Source organism: Scaptodrosophila lebanonensis, unplaced genomic scaffold (genome assembly GCF_003285725.1).
Source record: "Scaptodrosophila lebanonensis strain 11010-0011.00,11010-0021.00 unplaced genomic scaffold, SlebRS2 tig00000001-arrow-pilon, whole genome shotgun sequence".
NCBI classification, from domain to species: Eukaryota; Metazoa; Arthropoda; class Insecta; order Diptera; family Drosophilidae; genus Scaptodrosophila; species Scaptodrosophila lebanonensis.
Window position 1 is genome coordinate 19,960,371 of NW_022060529.1, and position 22,492 is coordinate 19,982,862.

At 34.8% G+C, this 22,492-nt stretch overlaps 7 protein-coding genes across 10 annotated transcripts; 4 read left to right on the top strand and 3 right to left on the bottom strand.

Moving 5' to 3' along the window:
* Nucleotides 1-2,539: 2,539 nt before the first annotated feature.
* On the bottom strand, nucleotides 2,540-2,929 carry LOC115634039 (probable protein BRICK1-B). The gene has a single exon (XM_030531583.1). It carries the CDS (start codon nucleotides 2,832-2,834, stop codon nucleotides 2,604-2,606), a length of 231 nt encoding a protein of 76 aa, XP_030387443.1. The 5' UTR covers nucleotides 2,835-2,929; the 3' UTR covers nucleotides 2,540-2,603.
* Nucleotides 2,930-3,764: 835 nt separating this feature from the next.
* On the top strand, nucleotides 3,765-5,113 carry LOC115633887. Of its 2 annotated transcripts, XM_030531391.1 has the most exons (3): nucleotides 3,859-3,891; nucleotides 3,969-4,021; nucleotides 4,090-5,113. In XM_030531391.1, the coding sequence occupies exons 2-3, from the start codon at nucleotides 4,019-4,021 to the stop codon at nucleotides 4,984-4,986; spliced, it is 900 nt and encodes a 299-aa protein (XP_030387251.1). In that variant the 5' UTR covers nucleotides 3,859-3,891; nucleotides 3,969-4,018; the 3' UTR covers nucleotides 4,987-5,113. The 2 variants fall into 2 exon arrangements, with proteins under 2 accessions (XP_030387250.1, XP_030387251.1); XM_030531390.1 differs by having other exon boundaries at nucleotides 3,765-3,891; nucleotides 3,969-5,113.
* A 723-nt stretch (nucleotides 5,114-5,836) lies between these two features.
* On the top strand, nucleotides 5,837-7,637 carry LOC115631198 (ejaculatory bulb-specific protein 3). Its single transcript, XM_030527931.1, has 2 exons — nucleotides 5,837-6,026; nucleotides 7,404-7,637. Exons 1-2 carry the CDS (start codon nucleotides 5,837-5,839, stop codon nucleotides 7,544-7,546), a joined length of 333 nt encoding a protein of 110 aa, XP_030383791.1. The 3' UTR covers nucleotides 7,547-7,637.
* A 220-nt stretch (nucleotides 7,638-7,857) lies between these two features.
* LOC115628574 (inner nuclear membrane protein Man1) lies at nucleotides 7,858-10,353 on the bottom strand. 3 transcript variants are annotated; one of them, XM_030524746.1, is made up of 3 exons: nucleotides 10,232-10,353; nucleotides 10,120-10,155; nucleotides 7,858-9,900 (listed from the first exon to the last, which is right to left on the bottom strand). In XM_030524746.1, exon 3 carries the CDS (start codon nucleotides 9,893-9,895, stop codon nucleotides 7,919-7,921), a length of 1,977 nt encoding a protein of 658 aa, XP_030380606.1. In that variant the 5' UTR covers nucleotides 9,896-9,900; nucleotides 10,120-10,155; nucleotides 10,232-10,353; the 3' UTR covers nucleotides 7,858-7,918. The 3 variants fall into 3 exon arrangements, with proteins under 3 accessions (XP_030380606.1, XP_030380625.1, XP_030380616.1); XM_030524765.1 differs by lacking the exon at nucleotides 10,120-10,155 and having other exon boundaries at nucleotides 10,232-10,338; XM_030524756.1 differs by lacking the exon at nucleotides 10,232-10,353 and having other exon boundaries at nucleotides 10,120-10,169.
* Nucleotides 10,354-11,337: 984 nt separating this feature from the next.
* On the top strand, nucleotides 11,338-13,222 carry LOC115626822 (LIM domain-binding protein 2). Its single transcript, XM_030522306.1, has one exon. It carries the CDS (start codon nucleotides 11,365-11,367, stop codon nucleotides 13,096-13,098), a length of 1,734 nt encoding a protein of 577 aa, XP_030378166.1. The 5' UTR covers nucleotides 11,338-11,364; the 3' UTR covers nucleotides 13,099-13,222.
* Nucleotides 13,223-13,476: 254 nt separating this feature from the next.
* Nucleotides 13,477-14,950, bottom strand: LOC115634041 (CCR4-NOT transcription complex subunit 11). The gene is made up of 4 exons (XM_030531585.1): nucleotides 14,576-14,950; nucleotides 14,372-14,511; nucleotides 13,836-14,001; nucleotides 13,477-13,678 (listed from the first exon to the last, which is right to left on the bottom strand). The coding sequence occupies exons 1-4, from the start codon at nucleotides 14,822-14,824 to the stop codon at nucleotides 13,532-13,534; spliced, it is 702 nt and encodes a 233-aa protein (XP_030387445.1). The 5' UTR covers nucleotides 14,825-14,950; the 3' UTR covers nucleotides 13,477-13,531.
* Nucleotides 14,951-15,134: 184 nt separating this feature from the next.
* On the top strand, nucleotides 15,135-21,605 carry LOC115631042 (integrator complex subunit 1). Its single transcript, XM_030527675.1, has 3 exons — nucleotides 15,135-16,541; nucleotides 16,666-17,645; nucleotides 17,712-21,605. Exons 1-3 carry the CDS (start codon nucleotides 15,224-15,226, stop codon nucleotides 21,603-21,605), a joined length of 6,192 nt encoding a protein of 2,063 aa, XP_030383535.1. The 5' UTR covers nucleotides 15,135-15,223.
* Nucleotides 21,606-22,492: the final 887 nt, after the last annotated feature.

The following is a 22,492-nucleotide window of genomic DNA, read 5'->3' on the forward strand; positions in this document are numbered from 1 at the left end:
TTTAAACTAGTATACATGCTCTCATAGTTGTTGCTATCAAACTTTTTATAATTATTAAAATTTTTCAACTTATCATTATTATTTTTATGCAACAAGTCATGTGAAAAAAAGAGTTTGGACTTGTTTTTTATGGGATCCGTATCATAGGTTTGATATTTGAAATATAATTTCTTCTTATCGCACTGTACACATCTATTTAATTTTCCTCCGTTGGCTTGTGGTTTATTTTTCGGAGATTTCGATTCACTTTGTTCGTATCGACGCGTTTTCCCCGAAATTAATGGATAATGCAAGCAATTACTGCAACATTTATTGTCAGTAGTACTTAAAATTGGTTTACTCTTATTGTATCGGAGCATATTCTGATCACCAGATCTTTTTATTTTATGATAAATTAGATGATTATGGCCGGCAACATTTTCTGGAAATGTTAAATTATCATTTTTATCATCAAACATGCCGACGTTTATTAATATATCGGAAACGAAAATTAGTTTTTTGTCACTTTTATTTATTTTGCACATCAAAGAAAAAAGTTCTCTCTCCACAAATTTACTGGATTTTCCGATGCAATTGTTTTTAGTGTCCTTCAAGTAAGATTTTTTCATACAGCTTTCACTCAGCACTGGTGCCATATTTTGACTGGATATATAAAGTTCACACTGACGGACAATTTTATCCAGCTTACGTATTTCGTTAAGCTCGACGCATGACTTGTAAGACATTTTTGTGTCTGAAACGATTATAAAATGTGGACTTAGTAAATGTAAGTTCACAGTTTCAACCTTCTTCTATAGCTCTTACATATAAATATTAGTGTTTTACCTTCTTTAATGCATATTTATGGCCTTTTTAACCTCTTTTAATTAAGTTCATAATCTCCTACTCATTTTTATTGGCCCACTAAGCCACTTCAGGCAAACCACTCACTACACAAGCCATACTTAACACACGTTAAATATTGGTTTTTGATTTTTTCTGTAATTATATTTTGTATATAACATTTTTATATTTTTTAACATTTTTCTAACGTCTTTTCTGATGGCTTGGATAGCGTTAATAGCTTGCTCCCTGGGAATTTGCAAATTGTTGGTTCGAATGTCGGTCAACTGAATAATCGATACTTACTTTTCATTAATTCAGGATGTTAAATATTTGTTGTATCACAGCACTAGTTTATGCATCTTTTCCAGGAAATCTCAATTCAAATATTTAAACACATTATTAATGTTAAAATAATTGTTTTGGCAAAAGTAAAAACAAACCCAGCCATGTAATGGAATGCATAGGAAAGACTTTCTACGCAGGCGCAATACTATTTGCATGTATATACTATATTTATATGTACTATATCAGGACCTAGGTATTTACATATAGCACAATGCCTTCAGAAATTACCATTAAAAAATTGTAACTATTTGGTTGTCAAAAATATAAAACCCATTATTTGCGCAACCACGGCCACGAAACGTGGCTACATTTGTATATATTCTATTCATAGGGTAAAAGCGTATACCCAGTTTTGTGCGAACGTACTTACTTACATACGTAATGCCCCCACAAAGTATATACATAATATACTCTCTATTAGTATAACAAGCCGAGTCGATATAGCCATGTCCATCTATATGACCGCAAGCATCTCAGAAAGTATGTTTTTTTCTGATGCAGCTCCCCTATTAGCGATTTTCCATAACTTCCATAATCTTTAACTCAACTTTTGGTAACTACTTGTATTGCCCGTTAGTTTCATTATAATTGACTGATGTTATTGTTGATACTTTGGCTGAACTGTGTACTGAACAAATGTTAAAGTTTTCTACTCTTCTAACTGAAAAGGTGAAGGTGTTGCCAAATATACCGGGTATACACCAGATTCAATTTGTATCTAACAGAGAAAACTTCCCGATACAAGTAGCTGAAACTGCATTTTTGATTAGAAATTTTGTATTGAAAGACATTTATGACTTTTTTTATTTATTTAATATTTTGTTGTGCAAATGTCACGTCACATGAGATTGGAAATGCCCATACATATACATATATCCTCAGCATGACGAGATCAAACTGGACATGTAAACTCTCCTAATATCCGGACAACACTAGTTTATTTTACTTTTGCATAGGTATTTTTTATATAATTCTCTTTTCATTTATTTCTAAGAAGTTATTAGAGAAAAATATTTTTTCTTAATTTCGCTTCTGCAATATACATATTTCATTCTCCGGGTTGCTCGTCTGTAGCACTATGTCTATTTTTCCATAAGTCCTTTATTTGTACTCGTATGCTTAAGGTAGTGATGAATGAAAAGAAGTCAACCACCGTAGCATAGATACATTTCCATTTTAAATACAGCATAATAACTATGTGCGAAGTCAGTGATATAGGTTGGTACATAGAAACATGTTAAAGCTACCTTTAAGCTAAGAATTTGAGCTAAAGAATTTGCTTCCCGTAAAACAAATATTGTTTAGTTAAATCTCTGTAGACACTTGTGTATTCTGCTCGAGCATGATGAAAAGCATTCTTGTTTATATGGAATCTGTAATAGTATACATTCATTTTTTTTATTTTATACGAAACTTCAATTTGAAAGTACAGTTTAAGTTAATGTTTCTCCTTGAGTGACGCAAGCTTCCAAATAGTCTATACGGCGTTCCAATGTTGTTAACTTTTCATTAAGCACCGCTAGGCGCGAGCGACAGGACATATCGAAAGAATTAAGAAAATCCGTGATCCGTTTTATACTTGCTGTAATTACTTCAATGTACTCTCTGTTGGCCCAGTCTTGATGGATTTGCTTCTGAATGGCTTCTCGGTGCGCTCCACTCATTTCCGCTTTTTAATGATTTGTTTACGCTATGTGGATGAATTTAAATCAAATATACTTTAATATTACTATTAATATTATGAACATAAATAATGACTGTATTTATACACTTGCTATATTCGATAGCCTTAATTTAAACGATATACATATATCACGTATCGATTAAATTTTGTTACACCCCGAACACGCCCAGTATTTTATCAAAGCCGTAGTCAATATTAGAATTCTAAAAACTAAATACCACTGAACTAGTTTGCCGACTATTTTTTTGAAAGGTACAGGTATAGAACGGAAGGTACCGGCAATTGAGCACCGGTATCATATTAAAAACACAAAAGCTATAACAAAGTATAATATTAGCCGTTTTCGTTTATTATTGTGAAAGACTAAAGTACCAGAAGCACACAACTAATTTTAACCTGATAATACTATGCAAAACTCATATGAAATGTATATGCAATAAATTTTTAAATATATATTTATGTCCAAAGATAATTAAGCAGACTTCTACTCCGTAACGACGATGATAAAGTGAGCCAGCTTGCTAATTGAACAGATTAGGCCTGAATGTTTTAAACATTTTTCAAATTGTGATGCCTCAAAAATCCCAATATATTGAAGACAATGTTTTTAGCACAAGTAACTGAAGTAGTAATAAAAATAAGGTGGGTATTTCTGCAACTGTTGGTTCTGCGTCTTCTGCCTATGTCGATATTTTTAAAAACATTTTATATTCGAAATAAATAATGTTAACAACGAACAAAATTAGGTTACAATTTCCTCAAAAGCGATAATTTTTTGTGTTGTTAGAAAAATAATCTGTCACCTCTAGGATCGATAAGAAGTTTAAAGAATAAAATGACAAATTATAAATTCGTTCTATTCCATTTAGTTCCAATAAAAACTTCGATTTTAAATTGGCATACATATAGTTTAATGTTATTCCTGATTTTATTTTGAACAACACGCGTAATAGCATGGATTTTATTGACGACTTCATTGAGGAATACAAATGCAATCCATGTCTGTGGAAGGCGGACTCCGCAGATTTTAGAAATAGGTAAATATATCAATTTATATGACTTTCTGGATATTCTGAAAGATCTATTGAACACCTTTGTTTTTTCTTACGTACAGAAATAGGCGCCAGGAAGCATATCTAAAACTAATTGACGTTGCTACAAAACATGGTGAGGTGTATAATGTGGAAAGAACTAAACAGAAAATAAATAACTTGCGATGTGCATTCCGACATCAGCTAAGAAAATATAATGAAGTTAAAAAGAAAGGAGAAAAATACGAGCCGTATTGTCCAAAACGGAGATATTTTGAATCGCTTATGTTCTTAAAAGACGAAGAAATACTAGAAAAGAAGTCAAAACGAGAAGACAATCCACCTCCACAGACAAGCTTTACAGAAAACACAACAACGCTAGTACAGGCCGAAAATTGTGATGAACTCTCGGATCCTGAGAACTTGCCAAAACAAGCTAAACAAAACGAAAACACCAAATTATCGCCTAGTACAAGTGCAACTGAATTTTGTGCCAATATATTTGAGGAGGCAGACGGTGAACCTCTAATTAGCATTCAATCAGTTAACTCTACTAACCATAACCACGCATCCGGACCCACCGTAAAGGAAGTAGAAATTATATTGCCAACGAATAATTCGAATAACTCGGGTCGAAGAAAATCAATGCAGGACCCTTCCTTTACGAGTTCATTTAAAGACAAAAATAATTCCGGCTTGCAAATAATAGACGTAGACGTGGATAAACGGATTAGTGATCATCAGAAATACAAGAAGACCCCTCGAAAACGGTCGTCTTCGGTATCATCTCATGCATCAGAAAATAACGAAGTACCGACCGGAAAATTCTTTAAAGCAGATATATCTAGTATTGATTTTGAACGTCTGTTTTCATTGGCATTAAAAAGTGCAGACAACCACCTCGACGATCATTTCACAAATTTTGGTAAAATAATTGCGCACAAATTGCGGGGAATGGAACCTACGCAAGCTATTTATGCAGAAAAAATAATTGCTGATGTTCTATATCAGGGGCAAATGAAGATGTTGTCAACGTTGAGCATACATCAGTTTTTAGGTGTAGATAATGCCACTGTATACGTTGAAAGCCACAGTAAATAATTTTATATCAATATAAATTAGTAAACATACATAATTAAGTATGTATCATATATAAGTATGAATAGTTTAATATAAATATTTAAAAAAAACTAATAAAACAAAATTAAAATATTTTCATTGATCTAAATCGACTCCGCATTTATAAATGTAAACAATTTGTGTGTTTTGATGTTTTTCTGTTAGCCCTATTTTCACTAAATAATCTGACAACATTTTACGACTATTTTAAATGTCAATTCTTACCGTTTTGTTACCAAGTTTTAAACATTTATTTTTATTTTTGCAATGTCCTCAGTAGATACTAAAGGTAGGCTTACGTATATATAATAAATTGAAAAAATAATTGCTTCTGAGAATACTTTTCAAAGTTTTTTTTATCGACACAATTAAATAGCTTAAAGATCTATTTAAATTAGCATGTCCTGATTTACAGATTCGAAATTCACGTTCGAAAACTAACCAGCAAAAGATATTTTATTTTACAAACGAGCTTAAGTTTTTTATTTCACATTTTAACTGTCGATAAACGAAATATAAAGACCCAAGGTAAAAATATTTGCAACTATACAAAGGATCCTACAAACATATTTCCATGAGACGTATGATATTCGCAAATATTTCTTTAGCAAATAGGTATGTATTAGATTTTTCTTGAACCTCAAGAAATTTCTGTCAGTGCTAAAGATTACGTACACCCTGTAACTTCAATTAACGGCGCATGCTCCATATCCGTAGAATACACATAACATAAATCTGTTTCTATTATACACTTCCCCATTGTGCTGATAAATTCAAATTTGTTTAGGGATATAATAAAAATTTAGAATTTGTGAAAAACTAGAACATAGTAATGTTTTCAATTACTCGAATACAAATTTTATTATCCTGTATTATATTAGTTCAACTTTTACTTTCGTCAAATGTTCACGCCGATGAAAAAAACATAAACAAACTTTTGAACAATCAGGTCATTGTCAGTCGCCAGATAATGTGCATTCTAGAGAAGAGTCCATGTGATCAACTAGGACGCCAATTGAAAGGTAATGAGACCTTGATTTTTATTATTGTCTTATTTGAATATGTATATAAAAAAGCCTCTAAAAGAAAATTAAAACAAGTAAAAAAGCTAAAGTCGGGTGTCCCGACTTTGAAATACTCTGTACATATGTTTACAATAATTATAGAAAATAAAAAAAATTAAGAAAATAAAAAAAAAAATTTGATCGATTTTACCTCTCTCGGTATTCGAACTCACGTAAAGGGTGTATAATTGCACATTTACATAGCAATTGCGTCTGTGTGAGTGTATGTATGCCTATGCGCATTAATTCGTGTCTGTGTAAGCATTTTCGCAGTCAACCAAACAGCAACATCAACAACAGCCGCGGGCAGCGCTTGAGCAGCGCTGCAGCAGCGCTGCATCAGCAAATATATTTATGGCTATAACTTCTTGTTAAATCGGTCTATCATAATGAAATTTGGCATACGGACATATAATAACTAACTGGGGGTATTTCCAAAATTTTAGTTCGAAATTCCAAGAATTACGGGAGTTACGATTTGCGGGGTAGAGGGGGGAGGGAGGGGAATTCCAAAATATACATTTTCTGCGTATTCACATAAGGCATCTGGGACTAAAATTTGGTGTTCCTAGGTCTTATAGTCTCCGAGATATAGGCGATTATACGAATGGAAAATCGGGAAAACCCCCATAGGGGGGAAGTGGGGGGGAAAATCAAAAAAATAAAACAAACTCGTATAGAATACACACATAACGCATCTTCGTGCAAAATTTGGTGTCTCTATCTCTTATAGTCTCTGAGATCCAGGTGTTCATACGGACGGACAGACGGACAGACAGACAGACAGGGCTAGATCGACTCGTCTCGTCATGCTGATCAAGAATATATATACTTTGTGGGGTCTGCCACGCCTCCTTCTGCCTGTTACATTTTTCAGCTCCCGCAAACCTAATATACTCTTGTACATTTCATGTACAGAGTATAAACATGCGTGTTTTATCCTGCACCCAGAGGGTAAAAGGGTATACGAGTGAAAATAAGTCCAGAGGACTACGTGGTTCCAATGGTGAGTTATCTTAGAGGCTCAAGGTGTAAGTCCGCAGGAGAAACGACATTTGACTCGCCAATTCGGCAGGGGCTTTTAATGCAAATTTATATCAACCCTTATATGAGTACTTTACAAAAAATATATTTATTTTCTTGATGCTTAAGTTCTATGTATGTACTACGATTCAACGGCTTATCATTCGAAATAATGTCATTTATCCAAACGTAAAAAGCTTCTTATATTTCTAACCATGATGTCACTGGCCATCTCATCTCCCTATTATAAATTTATTGTGATTCAATTGTTAATTATATTGTGTCCCTTTTCAAACCATTTCTTATTTTCAGCTGCACTTCCAGAAGTTATAACTAGAAAATGCCGGAATTGTTCGCCCCAGCAAGCTCAAAATGCACAAAAATTAACCGCATTTTTGCAGACTCGTTATCCTGATGTATGGGCGATGCTAATTAGAAAATATCAAAATGCCTAAGTGTGTTACATGAATATTGTGTATATGTTTATGGCTATAAAATGAATATTTATTAATAAAAATTTAAAAAATGCTCATTCATCAACCAAAACTATTAAAATCTATATTTACAGACACATCATCAAAAATATACTTATATTCTGAGCAGGCACTATCATATATTCTTAAAATTCTCGCAGATCTGGTTAGTTATCTAATTCGTTTAGTGAACCCCCCCAACTACTTGCGCCGACATACATATATAGGTCTTACTGAAAATAAGAATTTTTTCTGAAATTTGGTTATCCGTATAAAAATTTGACACAATCACATCGAAGTTTACTTTTTAATTTCTTAAGTAGCTGACCAACATTGACAAAATTAAATTTTATTTTATGAACGATTATGGGTAGCAATATCGCTTGGAGGGAAGTATGTTGGTTCGGTGTTCGATTTTGGGAAACGGCTGAGATAGCGTTCAAGGCGCAAAAATTTAATTGATATTAGACGCTTGTCGAACCACCATCCATTGATCTCGCTATGGACTATTCCAGCATCTGCCTCACTGCCGCAACGGAGATACACGCAACAAGATTGTGTGTCTAACTGGATATCGCATATTTTGCAACGTGAGCCGACCTTTTCAAAGATTGCATCCACGATTTGCTGCTTCAGGTTTGGATTGTCGACCTCCGCAGGTTCGATCATGTGCCTAATTTTTAAACAAGACGTAGGCGGCTTGGTAATCTTGTTTGTATTATCAAATGCAGGACTATGCCACTTCTTAGTCACGCCTATCTCCCTGTTATCCACATTTCCATTCCACGCCATCGTTCGAAGTTTCTCCCCATTACGTATAACCATTCCGAACAAAACATGGTTCTCAGTTTCCTCTATAATTTTAACTGCTCTATTCCAAGTATGAAGATATTTAGAACGCTTGCCCTGTGGCAAAAGCTTTTCTTGCAGTTGATTTATGGTTACTTCAGAGTTCTCAGATTGTGAACTCGAGTAAATCAATTCACTTATTATTTCCCTGGATAGTTTTTCGGCTGCGAATAATCGTTCTTTTTTGATCTTTCGGTAAGTGGATACAGCATAGTAAATAGCCAGGCAACTTCCCAATATAACGATTATTGAGCCAATAATTGTAAAGAAACGAGCTAGTTTTTTAGAAATAATGCACCTAAGGGGTAAATTTGGTTGCATCATTTCGAACGATAAATAACTTAATGAACTGGGAATTTGTTCCACTGTGGTATCAGATGGTTTAATTATTTTTATCATCCACTGTGGATTCTGGGTTATCAGATATTTCGCAGCAATTAGTTTGCTTTGCAGGCTTGGTATATGTGTGCGGCTTTCTCCACTTAACTGCATTATAAATTCGCTCATTTCAATAACGGGACTGAGATTTCCATTCAAGCAGTGATGTTGTCGTGCACGTTCGTTTAAAAATTTAAATAGGGCTTCGGTTATTTGCAAAGCACTTTTTAACATATCACTTCCGATGCACATTATTTGATCTGATACCAATGGGACGTCCACGTCGTTTGGGCCACATAATTTGTATTTAACAACCGTTTGATCAAGTAGGTTTTGATCCGATTTTTTTGAAATATATAGTACTATAATTATTGCCAGAAAGATAAGCAATGCAGCTATAAGAACCTGAGGTATTGTGTACTGATTGAGCTCCGGTTTCTTAAAAAAGTCCCTTAAGTCCGACATTCCAAGACGCCTTGCTGTGACGCTGTCGGTTCTTGTGTGGTTCTTGGAAACATGTACAGTATAGGGTCCTCTTGGGTTAAATTTCCTTTGAATCGTAGTATCCCGAAAACTAAGCAGTCTGTTTACAACGCCCCCATCAGAAGAGCTGGTAATTGAATTTGGTTTTGCGTATGAATTTGAGGTATCTATGGGGCAGGGTATTGGACAGATATTACGATATTTGCTGGCGCTATTTATTGGATCTCCATCGCTGTCATAATCAGACGCCACAACTGGTGGTGGAGCGTACATGCGAGTTGTTAATATGGTAGGACCAAGTTCTTCCGAGTTGTCCAAATTTTTATTGTAATTTCTTAATCCGTTATTGTTTTCCAAAACATTTCCATAAACGCTTTGTTTCATAGGGAAAGATGGTTGATCCCACGCAGAAGAGGTATTTCTATTGTGCATGTCGTTTGAGTAAACAACATAGTTTGATGATTTTCTCTTTTTCAACTTCTCATTCTTCACATGTTTCTTTAGTTTTCTTATTAAAATCGGCCGCGTGGTTTCAGTTACCGGTGTGCTTGGAAAACCATGTTGTAAAAGTTTTCTATGCAACTCAACGTCGCTCAAGTGATTTAGGCTTTCTGTCGACATCCGTGCTAAAATTTCGAAATTGATTATAAATAAACATATCAATAAATGTATTCTACAGACAATATGCATAATATGAGTATTCACGCATGTCTTATTAAAGTTCCCTGATATGTATACAAAACCAATCACATGCATAAATATTCATACATGCATATGTACATACATCTGTAATTAATATGCATACGTTTGTGTATATATAGTATGCATATAGCGGACTACGTTACCTATCACATGAACATAAACGCTAATGTTATCCTTTCCTATAAAAGTACAACTGGTTAGCATATTATTATTACTTCATAAATTTATCTTAAATTTTCTACGCAAACTACTTACAAATTGAGTCAGTATTAAGCTGTACTAATTGCCAAAAAACAATGTACAGCAGGTAATTATGATTAAAACTATGTGAAATTAAAGACGTTTAAAGTTATAACAATGTGAACAACGTCCAAGCGCTATGGAGTTCTCAGGGACAAGTGGAATGGAACATTGAAATGTATTCACTTTTAGAATATTCGTACGCGCGAACTAGGGATGCACGAAGAGTCATTATACATAAATCTCTTATTTTAGCTGCTATACAAATACATCATTTATTTCCTTAAATTATGTTTGAACGTTTCTTCCCTTGATTTAAATGAACAATATCTCTGTTGGTTAAACAAAAAATTTGCCAATGCAATATAAATGCAATATATATATATACAAAATGTGAAAAAATTCCATATCGATAATATAGATTATTTTAAAAATACTATTTTTGTAGTAGAGCATGGGTCGTAAGCCGTTCTGAAAACGTCGTGTTGATTTTTGATGAAGTCACCAGCTATCCTTGAATTCGCAGCTGTTTAATATTGATTTTCTGGTATCACCAATAAACTGTAAAGTAATTGCGGTATTTTTAATATGTTAAAAACTGAAGCATATGTTGTTCAGTTCTAATATATTGTTTTTAATTTCATGTATGTGAGTTATATAATTAAATTAAAATCGCTTATACATTGCAATAAATATAATGTAAATAATAAAATATCAAAAAGGGTATATACTTATATACAGCATAAAAGTAATTAGAATTACAAGTTATCTTAAGTAATTTAATCTATACCAACGTGGCCGTAAGCTTAACTTATAGATAATATAATATGCACAGAAATGTAATGGAAATATAATTATTTTCATGTTTAATATGGAATATTATATATTATTATACATATTATAATATAGAGAATATTCAACAATCTTCATTTTTATCTTGAGTGTTTTTCTTTTTATGGACTATGGTCACACTTTCCACGATTGGTAGATACATAAGTTTGGAATTACTAAAAAATTGCATTATTCTGTGCCTTTTTTAAAGGCATGTATTTATTAAAATATAACTAATTAAATTGTTCAAAACAAGTTTAAATAATATTTTTGTATTTTAGGTTCTAACGTATGTTGTTAAGCATATTACGGTAGGAATGAATCGTAGAGGTTTGAATGCTGGAAATACGATGACTTCTCAATCAAATATTGACGACAGTAGCTGGAAGGGAGTATCTGAAAACACAAGCATGTTACCCTCTTCAAATCCGTCGGCTCTTAATCCAGATGGTAGCAATCAAAGCGGGTTTCCCCAGGGCGGACTACCATACAATTCTAGTGGCAATCCATATCCACAAGCTGGCCAATCATCTCCTGCTGGAAATCAGGGAATGGTATTTCAAAACACTAATCAGCCGGGATCAAATACGCCTCAATATACCTCTTCTCCTGCGCCTTCGGGCTCATCAACACCTGGCCCAGTTGGCTCACAAAATTTGCCGGGCAGTTACCCGCAATCATCGACTTCGGGCAATTTTAACGGACCTGTTGGAGGACCATTTGGATCTCCTTCATCAGGCTTGGGACCCTTCAGTCGACCAGCAAGTTCAGGCACGCCGTTCAATAGCGGACAAGGAGGGCATTTTTCGTCGCCAACTGTTTTTGGTGTTGGAGGTCAATTTAATCCGATGCCGCCAGCTTCCCCGTTTGGTCATGGCGGAAACCATCCTATGATGGGAGGTCCTCAGCAAATGGAAAGAATTGATCAAGGCTTTAGAAGGCATAATTCATACTTCAGTCATACGGAGCACAGAGTCTTCGAATTGAACAAACGTCTACAACAACGAAATGATGAAAGTGACAATTGTTGGTGGGACTCGTTTACAACGGAGTTTTTCGAGGATGATGCTAGGTTAACCATACTTTTTTGTTTGGAAGATGGGCCAAAGCGTTATACTATTGGTCGCACGTTGATTCCACGTTTTTTCCGGAGTATATATGAAGGTGGAGTGTCTGATTTATACTTTCAATTAAAGCACGCTAAGGAATCGTTTCATAATACATCTATAACTTTGGATTGTGATCAGTGCACAGTAATAACCCAACATGGCAAACCGTTTTTTACGAAAGTTTGTGCGGATGCAAGACTGATTTTGGAATTCATGTATGATGACTATATGCGAATTAAATCTTGGCATATGACCATTAAAGGGCACCGAGAGCTTATTCCTAGATCTGTAATAGGCACATCACTTCCTCCAGATCCAATGCTTCTAGATCAAATAACAAAGAATATTACTAGAGCTGGAATAACAAACTCAACATTGAACTATCTTCGATTATGTGTTATACTTGAGCCTATGCAGGAACTTATGTCGCGTCATAAGGCATACGCACTAAGTCCACGGGATTGTTTAAAAACGACGCTGTTCCAGAAATGGCAACGTATGGTAGCCCCTCCTGGTAAAAAAGATCCTCAACGCCCGCCCAACAAAAGACGCAAAAGGAAAGGTTCAAATTCCGGTGGTGGCAACAACACAAACACACCACCCGTAACAAATCAAAAGAGGTCGCCTTCAGGGCCCAGTTTTTCCCTGTCTTCACAAGATGTGATGGTTGTAGGTGAACCAACGTTAATGGGAGGTGAATTCGGCGAAGAGGATGAGAGGCTAATAACACGCTTGGAAAATACACAATACGATGGAACCAATGCCGTAGAGCACGACAACCACTCCGGATTTGGTCATGCTGATTCCCCAATTTCAGGCTCGAACCCATGGAGCATTGAGAGGTCAGGCGCTATTCCAGCTAGTCCTGGAAATGGAGCTGCTCCACAGAACAATGCAAATATAGCAGATATAGACAAAAAGAGTCCCATTGTATCGCAATAGAATTCCATACCATAATTGCATATTTCGCTGTATTGTCAAATGTATTTTCATACTTGCATGTAAAAATAACTTGAAATAAAGCTCACAAGTTTTAGGAAATGTAAAAATATCTACATACTATAAAGTTACCATTTTTTATTAATTCAATGGGAAGATATAAAGTCCATCAGTTTTGGGAATCTGCATTCATTTATATTTTTTAATCGAGCATTAAAATAATATTTGAAAACAAGGCATTTGTTTTAATCATCCGTGCTTGATTTAAGTTGCTCAGTAGAATTGTTTATTGTAAAATCAATGATTGGGTCATTTACTTATTTGGACAGTTTATTCCTAGTAAAAGATATCTTTCATGTGACAAAGTAAAAACGACAATCGTATTAAAAATAATTGCCACAAAGCTACGTTTATTTCTTATAAATAAGAAATTACTCTAGTTTTTGTCGAACTTATTTATTAAATGATTTGGGTTCTGTGCGGTCTCGCCTGTCTCCAAATGTTTTATAAGCCGGTACAAAGCAGCGGCCTCCTTAATTTTACTAAATCCCACACAAAATGCCTCGATTTCGATAAACAAATCCTGAAATTATAAAAGATACAATTGCGTTACGAAAATTTTGGTTGTAAGAAAATAAATAACTTTTAAATTATATTATATTCTTAAAAGTATAGAAAATAAATTAATGGTACAACCAAAAAATATGTACTTTTACAAAAATGATGACAAAAGCACTTACCTTAACATTAACGATTTTGTTTCTTATTAGGGACTGTAGAAACACACATACTAAGCGCACTAATCGCGATTGCATATATTTATCTTTAACAGTTTCGCAGGTAGTAATACATTTACTAATATATAAATGTAGAAATTCAGTCGGTAGTGGACCTGATGTCGTTAATCTGTAAATAAAGGATATTTTAAAATCATACATACAATATTGTATGGCAGAATAATGAAATCATAAAATTAAATGTACAGCCATTTCCGACTAATATTTATATCTCCCCTTTAAAAAAAGTTCAAATAAGAATGAATAATATATACTAGAATGAACCCTCTGATCTGTACATTCAGCATACATACATATGTATTACATACATACATATGTATTACATACATACATATGTATATGAACTTATGGAATAAATAACCAATTCGTGTTAGGTTACTTAAAAATTAAAAATACACCCAAAAGTAAATTATTTTGACTAGGGCACATACGAATGTAGGTATGTTTATGAACCTTTATACATACATACATGTACATACCGGTTTACTACTTCCATCGAATGTAATGTTATGTCCATGTTTACCAATATGTGAAAATACTCCGTTATGTCTGTAGTTTGCATCAGCTTGAGTAGAATTTCAATCGAAATAAGAGGATTGTTCTCCACTAATTGAGGCAACTGAACAGAGAAAAATTTGGTTAAGGCGCTAATTAATTTGGTTTTGATTGTCCTATAGACTTACTTTTGTTGGTGTCAATCCGTATTGATGTGCAATATTTTGATTCTCCCTAGGCAAATACTCACGTAGAATCTGTTGATCTTGAGGGCTAAGTGGCTGAATAAAGGCTTGTTCAATTAAGTGTTTTGTATTAGGAGTAACATAATTTGACTTGTCGTCAAAAAGGATCTTTGCACTGTTCGATAAAGATACATCAAACCACAAAAGCTCATCCTCAAAATTCATTAAAGGCGGTGCAATTGACAAAAACATTTTGGTTTATAACCTTAATACAAGTTTGACGGCAAGCACACTACATATAAATACCAAAAATGTATTATACAGGTTTTTATATAAAAGTAACGTTTTATCTAATTATTCTCCCCGCACGTTTACAGCGAGTTCAACAAAGTAATGTTTTTGTTTTAGAGCACCGATATTGTAGTAAGACTTTAATGCGCTTGTGATATCGAAAAGGTTCCACTAAATATCGATTGTTATCAGAATACTATGTGTTGCTGACATATCGGGAATTTTTAGCAATTGGGCCGAATTTCGCCTTCATTATTACAAAATAATTGTGCCGTTTTGTAAACAACTGAATAGTACTATAATTCAGTTCTGATAGCACTAATGTTCGATTAGCTAGTAGTTTTAAAACTCCGATCTAGCATGGACCGTAACAAGGGCACCGGCTCTAATAGAGCTTCCAAAAAAGTGCATCTCGGCGGAGAACTCTATGCACTGGGGACCAAAACCGGACGTGATGATACCAAGTCAAAAATAATGCCTGCAAAGTTGCCAGCATCTTCATCGTCAGAAAGAAAGAGGGAGGCATCAGCTAGCATTCCCAATCCGAGCAAAAGGTTTCGTGTTAGCTTAAAGGATACTGGTTGTGAATCTGGCACAGGGCAATATGAGTTATGGGAGCCAATGGCCGAAAATTGTGAATTAGTAAATGTTATTGAGAAGATCTACGAAGCTATTGAGCAAAATGACAATGAGTCAGTCGTAAAACTACTTTGCGGAGTTATTAAAAACGTTACCTGCAGTTCTTCTCGGGCCAAAGTGGACAACGTTGCAGTACTTGCATTAATGTACATCGCAAAATTGCAACCACATTTTTTTTACAATGACATCATTGTATGTGCACTTGTGTCTTTTTTGCGGCGCGAAGCTAATGTCAAAATGCGCTATAACATGAATCTACATATACTATTTACAAATTTATTGGCAAGAGGATTTGTAGACATTTCGCAGTGGCCGGACCTGTTTCTACGTACTTACATTGAGGACGCAATCAATGAGCGTTTTTGGGCAGACAACGAATACTGTACTCCCTTTGTCAAAAACATTTGCGCAGCATTTAAGACCCGAGCTCCACCACTAAGTTTATTACGTTGGGATGCGACTTCAATGACGTCGGGACAGGCTCACCGGGATAGTGTCATTGTCGATGATGATTCTGGAGATAATTCGACACAGAGTATGGATGCTAGTCCCACTCTTAACGCTGACTTGGAACAGATGACAGATGCTCTATGTGCTGTGAAACGAAGATTTACGGATAGTACCGTTCAAAAACTGGTTTGTGATGCCATTAAGGATCAGTTAAATAAGCGCCAGCAACAGGATAACTACACTAGAAATTTCCTTAAATTTCTGTGCACCACTTCTGGCATCGGAGAAGTACGATGTCTCAGCATTTCCCGATTGGAGCTGTGGATACATAATGGAAAACTTGTTAAATTTGCTCAGCAATTGCTTTCATATATATGCTTCAATATTAAAGAGAGAAGTTCTCAAGACAACGAAGTACTTTTGGTACTTGTAAAGATGCGATTGAAAACAAAACCCCTCATAAATCACTATATGTCGTGTCTCAAGGAAATGATATATTTGCAGCCAGATATACTGAGTACAATTATGAAACTGGTAGTACAAAATGAACTTTCGAATACCAGGAATCCAAATAATATGGGAATGCTTGGTAAGTAGATGCTTAAACATCCATGAAGACATATTTTTTTTCCGAAATAATAATTCGTACAGCTATCACACAGTCAATAAAGAACCCTATTTATATTAATACATGTATAACTTTTTATTTACAGCTACTATGTTTCAAACGTCACCAGATCAATCGGCTGTTAATCTAGCTGAAATTTATCAAGAGTTTTTACTTCAGCGGGATGATTGTTTACGGACTTTACGCGTCTTCCTTCGGGAACTTGTTAGAATGCTCCGTTTTGATGTAAACCTTGTGAAGTTTTGCAAAAGCTTTTTAAGTGAGAGGGAAGAACTAACTCCTCAAATCGAACAATTTGAATTCAGAGAGCGAATATTTCACTCCATGGTTGATATAGTTTGCCTGTGCATGTTTTTATCTGCGACCCCACAGGCACGTGAAGCCAGCTTGTCGCTAAAAACCAATCGTGACGTTAAAAACAACCAAGCTCTAATAAAGCTGTATAATCAAATGTCACAAATACAGTTGGATACCGTCTCGTGGATGTACGAGACGGTTCCAACACTTTTTAAAATACAAGGTACTGAGTACAATCAAGCATTACATAAGGTACTTTTATTGGACAATCCTGACCAATATTCGCGATGTGACCAATGGCCATCGGAGCCAGAAAGAGGAGCTATACTACGAATAATATCAGAAACACCTATTCATGAAGAGACCCTGCTACGAATAATTTTAATTGGCATAACAAAAGACATTCCGTTTTCGATTGCAAACACGTTTGATGTTTTGTTACTTGTAATTAAGCGTGTTTCTGGAATGAAGGCATCAAATTTTCCAGCAGTACAAGCAAATAAATTTGATATTATTGACTTTTTATTCAGTATGTCAGAGTACCATCATCCAGAAAACATACGGTTGCCGGCCGATTACGAACCACCAAAGTTGGCTATCATTGCATTTTATTGGAAAGCTTGGCTTATTTTATTAATGATATCTGCCCACAACCCCTCTACGTTTGGAGCATTTTGCTGGGACCACTACCCGACGATGAAAATGCTAATAGAAATTTGTATTACCAGTCAGTATAACAGTTCGGCGTCTACTAAAGAAGAGTTGCAGGTAAACTTTGAATTTTTTTTTTTAATATTCAACAATATTGAAATATAAAATATTTTAACTTTTCAGATTACGACAGTCGAAAGAGATCACATTCTTCAATTCGAAACGTATTTGGCCGCTCAAACTTCCCCTCACGCTATTATTACGGAGGAAAATGCCATCTTAATTACTCAGTTAATGCTTATGGACCCGATGGGAACACCTCGCAAAGTACCGAGCTTGGTTTTGGATCAACTTAAGTTTCTGAATCAAACATATAAGCTTGGTCATTTGTTTTGTCGCTGTCGGAAACCGGATCTTTTGCTAGATATAATACAAAGGCAAGGAACTACACAATCTATGCCATGGCTGTCGGACTTAGTTCAAAACAGCGAAGGTGATTTTAGTCATCTCCCTGTTCAATGTCTGTGTGAGTTTTTATTGTTTAATGCTCAAAGCATTAATGAAGAAAATAGCCGAGATGCCGAATTAGTCGATTTTCTTCGAAATCTAATAATGGATTCAAATCTTAATCATCACACAGTTTGTGAAGTTTTAGACTATATATTCCGTCGCCTGTCGTCTACTGTAAAATTGTCAAGAGTAGCTGCATTAGCTGGCTTAAAAATAATCTTCAAAAGCTCTGGTGAATTCGAAAACGAATGGTTGCTAAAATCCATTCAACATATTCCACATTTTGCTGAAGTGAAAGTTTTTATTATTCCACAACTTAGAGCTGCCTGCCAAGTAGAGAATAGTCCAGAACTTATCATGGCTTATATTCAATTTATAACGGCACATACTCTTAACGACCCCGTTAACGAAATGTTAGATCATGTAATAGACATGGCTCAATTAATCGTGGAGCGTAGCACCATGTTTCAACATATTATAATTTCTCAAGAAGATTACGATATGAACCCAGATGAGAACCGCATACAAACTCTGAAATGTCTCTTTGTTATGTTTAATAATTATATTATCAAGCTAAGAGAATACCATGAGCCCTACGAATGGACAGAATACCCGGACTTGTTAATGGTTCAGTTTGATGATGGTGTCCAACTACCTCTGCATATCAATATAATACATGCATTTATTATCCTTCTCACATACTCAAGTAGAAATATGCCTGAATCAATACCGATCCTCGATTACTGGTTTCCTCCAGGAAGACCAGCTCCAGTGGCATTTTTGCCGAACATGCCCCAAGAACCAATGCAACTTTTGCCCGATTGGCTAAAGCTTAAAATGATTCGTTCCTCAGTAGATCGGCTTATAGAAGCTGCACTTCATGATCTTACGCCAGATCAAATCGTACTTTTTGTGCAAAATTTTGGAACACCCGTCAACTCAATGTCAAAATTGTTAGCCATGCTGGACACTGCAGTGCTGGAACAATTCGATTCAGTGAAGAATGCCATTCTAAACAAAGCATATTTGGCACAATTAATTGAAATTCAACAGGCCCGTGGCGCTAAAAATGGTCATTATACAGTCCAAGCACTTGACTTACATTCACATTCTCAAACCGTTCCCGATCTTCCAAAAATACATGTGCATATTTTAGAAAACGTTCATATTGATAGTTACGAGTCGAAACCAGTTGATAGGGAGAGCGAAGATTATACAGCGAATGAAATTATAAGCACTATTGTGAGGAATCCACAAAATGTTAGGCTTCAAAACCATCAATATCGGGGTATAATTCACAATTTTCTAGACCTTGTTATAAGTCCTCCAAAGGATGAGTCTGACCTTTTCACTTCTATATCTGACATCATTGCATTACGTTCATCCGATAATAGAAACGAAGTAGAATTTAGGCAATCTATTGAAAAAAGTCGCCTGACGTGCACATTTCTAAGAACATTTTTTAGTTGCAGACTCGAAAGTGAAGACTATCATGCTATCAAAAGTACATTACAAACGAATATTCACATCGCAAACAAATTATACGATACTAATTTGGCTTACAAAACTCAGATGTATCTCGAAAGTTTACTTTTCATGATAGAAAGCTCAAATGAAATGTATAATAACAAATATAAAAACAAGTTCTCTCCGGCACAGAGGAAAACAATTGTCAAAGGCATTATTGATAGTTTTCATAATTATCCAAAACTTAGCATAAAAACGGAAACAACAAACAAAAACCATCTTCTTTTCCATAATGGCCTTTTTATAGATTGGCTGGCGGAAGTAGATCCGGAAATTGTAGCCACCCAGCTTTTGAGGGAACGCTTTTTATTTTCAAAATCGTGTAGTGAGTTTCGTTTTTACCTTTTATCACTTATAAATCACCAAACCAATTGGGACACAATTGAGCGTATAGCTCAATCCTTGTTTAAAGAACACCACGTCGACTATGATTATAGCACGGTGCTTAATTATTTTGAGGCTCTGACTACCAATCCCAAACTTTGGAAAGGTCGCGAGAAATACATGTCGAAGAATGTACAGCCCAATGACCTTTTTGTGCTCAATTCTTCCGAATTGGAAACATTCACTGAATTTATTCTCAACGAAGGCATTGCTGAAATGAAAGCTGAGAACTCAAATTATGATTTCAAGTTGTGCTCACGAATGAATCTTTTATTTAAACTCACTGAAAAGAAAAGAGGAGCAATTGTTAAATTTGTTGAATATGTTCAAAAGAGTTCAGTTTCTGAATCCTTAAGGCTTCAAGTTTTGCAACAATTATATATCATGTATCCTCGCATTAAATTCTTGAATTTACCAAATGCTGGCGAAAAAACATATAAGCTTCAAACTCTTAAAGGTTGCCAGGCTGATAAAATTTCAAATAACTTGATAACTTGTTTGGGTAGTTTGATAGCAAAAAAAGATTTCGAAACATTGTCCACAGACACAGAGCTATTAATTCGTAAATTGGCTGCTTCCCATCCAACACTATTTCTCCGTCAACTAAGTGTATTGTCTTCTGTAATGCAAGGAAGAGCTCAAAATAGTATGAAGGCTTTGAGAGAAGAACATCACTTCCATCGATTTGTGCAAATACTTAGGACGTTGGAACTGTTACAACCAACTATTTTCGATGATGTATATAAGAACGAAATCCAAACTACACTCGCATGCTATTTCACGTTTTTCAAGCATCATAGCTCTGTTAAAGAGGCGTGCCAGATGCTTATTAAATTTGTGCAAGTACTACAATCATATATATCCATTAATCCAACAAGCGCGTTACTTTTTATCGAACAATACGTAGGTATTTTAATGGAACTAGCAGCAAAATATACATCCATTTCAAAATTACAAGTTCTTGTTCAATCTGTTGCTTTGCTTCAACATAAGTCTAACACGTCTTCTGAGCTCGATGATGAAGAAGTTAAGTACGAGTATGAGCTGGACGAGAACCCGGATATAAAACCTAGCAACAAAACTGTTATTGGCGATGTTGAACCAATTGAGGGAAATCAAAGCACTGCTCAGATGGATTCGGGGCGATCGTCCTCTTCGGCGTTAACGCTGGGTTCATACAGCAGAGAAAATCTGGCGGATATATCGCCGCATTTTCTTGAACTAATCAAAATAATTAAACAGTCAAATATCGAAGAAATAGTTTTGGGGCCGTTGCAAGAAATCGAATGCATGACCTCAAAACGTTTTGTGTTTATAAATGAATTATTTGAACGATTACTGAACCTAATATTTTCGCCCAGTGCACAAATACGATCAATAGCTTTTATAATTTTAATAAGACACTTAAAACACAACCCCGGCAATTCAGATATAAATCAGTGCGCATTAAATGCTTACATTCAATGCTTACGAGATGAGAACTCTTCTGTGGCAGCAACTGCTATTGATAATTTGCCCGAAATATCAGTCCTTCTACAGGAATATTCAATAGAAATTTTATCTGTAGCGTTTTCTCTCGGTATAAAATCTTGTCTGAACACAAGCACGCAAATAAGAAAAGTTCTTCAAACATTAGTAATTCAACATGGGTATTAATATATAAATATATATGTATTTTTTTACATGCATCGTATTATATGCTTGTACAAAAATATCGAAAATTTTTTAACTAGCTATACCCAAAAAATATAAAATGGAAAATTGTAAAAATCCTTGATCTGCGTACAAAACCTGTAAACTTAATTTCAATTTAAAAACAACAAATGAAAACCCTTAATGAAATATCTTACCAATTAATTATTTTGTTATTAGGTGTAATCATCATATGAATAAATAAGTGATCGTGTATTTATTTTAAATCGTTATATTATTTCACATTTTAGTGCATTAACGGAATAATTAATTTAAATGTAGATGGGGAAAACATTTTTCATTGTTTTTACATTTATCAAACACTTTTTTCTTTGTAAAGATTTGGGAAGCAAATTGTGTAGTCGATTTGCATGACTAGTGGATCGCAAATGACCATGGATGAAATTGAATAAAAATAGTTTCTAATAAATGATAAATTAATACGAAAACAAAAGATATACATATACAGGGGTGCGCCATCTATTATCTCGCTATGCAAACATTGAATATCCTTGAACATAAACAACCGATTTTCAAGTGAGATATTTTTTTTTAATTTGGATCTGTACAATTTTTTGAACTGAGGTTTTCAGCACTGTTCTACTCAAGTCAATCGGTTCACTAATGACAAAGTTATTCAATATCACTAACCATACAACATGTATGGTTAGTGTCAATATCTACATACCGACATAAAAGATGACGCACCCTGTACTTCGCGACCGATCACAATCAAGGAAAATGTTTGGTTCTGATACAATAAAGAGTATAAAGCTTCAGCGCTGCTAAAACAGGGTATTAAAAATATTCAAATACATTGAGCATTATCGTGGATGGGATGCATTTAGCTG

What these genes read in the sequence shown, in the direction of transcription:
- LOC115634039 (XM_030531583.1), bottom strand. Translation starts at nt 2,834, where the DNA reads ATGAGTGGAGCGCACCGAGAAGCCATTCAGAAGCAAATCCATCAAGAC.
- LOC115633887 (XM_030531390.1), top strand. Translation starts at nt 3,809, where the DNA reads ATGGATTTTATTGACGACTTCATTGAGGAATACAAATGCAATCCATGT. An exon ending in TCCGCAGATTTTAGAAATAG is followed by an intron (nt 3,892 to 3,968) that starts GTAAATATATCA and finishes TCTTACGTACAG; the next exon opens with AAATAGGCGCCAGGAAGCAT.
- LOC115631198 (XM_030527931.1), top strand. Translation starts at nt 5,837, where the DNA reads ATGTTTTCAATTACTCGAATACAAATTTTATTATCCTGTATTATATTA. An exon ending in ACTAGGACGCCAATTGAAAG is followed by an intron (nt 6,027 to 7,403) that starts GTAATGAGACCT and finishes TCTTATTTTCAG; the next exon opens with CTGCACTTCCAGAAGTTATA.
- LOC115628574 (XM_030524746.1), bottom strand. Translation starts at nt 9,895, where the DNA reads ATGTCGACAGAAAGCCTAAATCACTTGAGCGACGTTGAGTTGCATAGA.
- LOC115626822 (XM_030522306.1), top strand. Translation starts at nt 11,365, where the DNA reads ATGAATCGTAGAGGTTTGAATGCTGGAAATACGATGACTTCTCAATCA.
- LOC115634041 (XM_030531585.1), bottom strand. Translation starts at nt 14,824, where the DNA reads ATGTTTTTGTCAATTGCACCGCCTTTAATGAATTTTGAGGATGAGCTT. An exon ending in ACGGATTGACACCAACAAAA is followed by an intron (nt 14,512 to 14,575) that starts GTAAGTCTATAG and finishes TTCTCTGTTCAG; the next exon opens with TTGCCTCAATTAGTGGAGAA. An exon ending in TCGATGGAAGTAGTAAACCG is followed by an intron (nt 14,002 to 14,371) that starts GTATGTACATGT and finishes CTTTATTTACAG; the next exon opens with ATTAACGACATCAGGTCCAC.
- LOC115631042 (XM_030527675.1), top strand. Translation starts at nt 15,224, where the DNA reads ATGGACCGTAACAAGGGCACCGGCTCTAATAGAGCTTCCAAAAAAGTG. An exon ending in AAATAATATGGGAATGCTTG is followed by an intron (nt 16,542 to 16,665) that starts GTAAGTAGATGC and finishes TTTTATTTACAG; the next exon opens with CTACTATGTTTCAAACGTCA. An exon ending in CTACTAAAGAAGAGTTGCAG is followed by an intron (nt 17,646 to 17,711) that starts GTAAACTTTGAA and finishes TTAACTTTTCAG; the next exon opens with ATTACGACAGTCGAAAGAGA.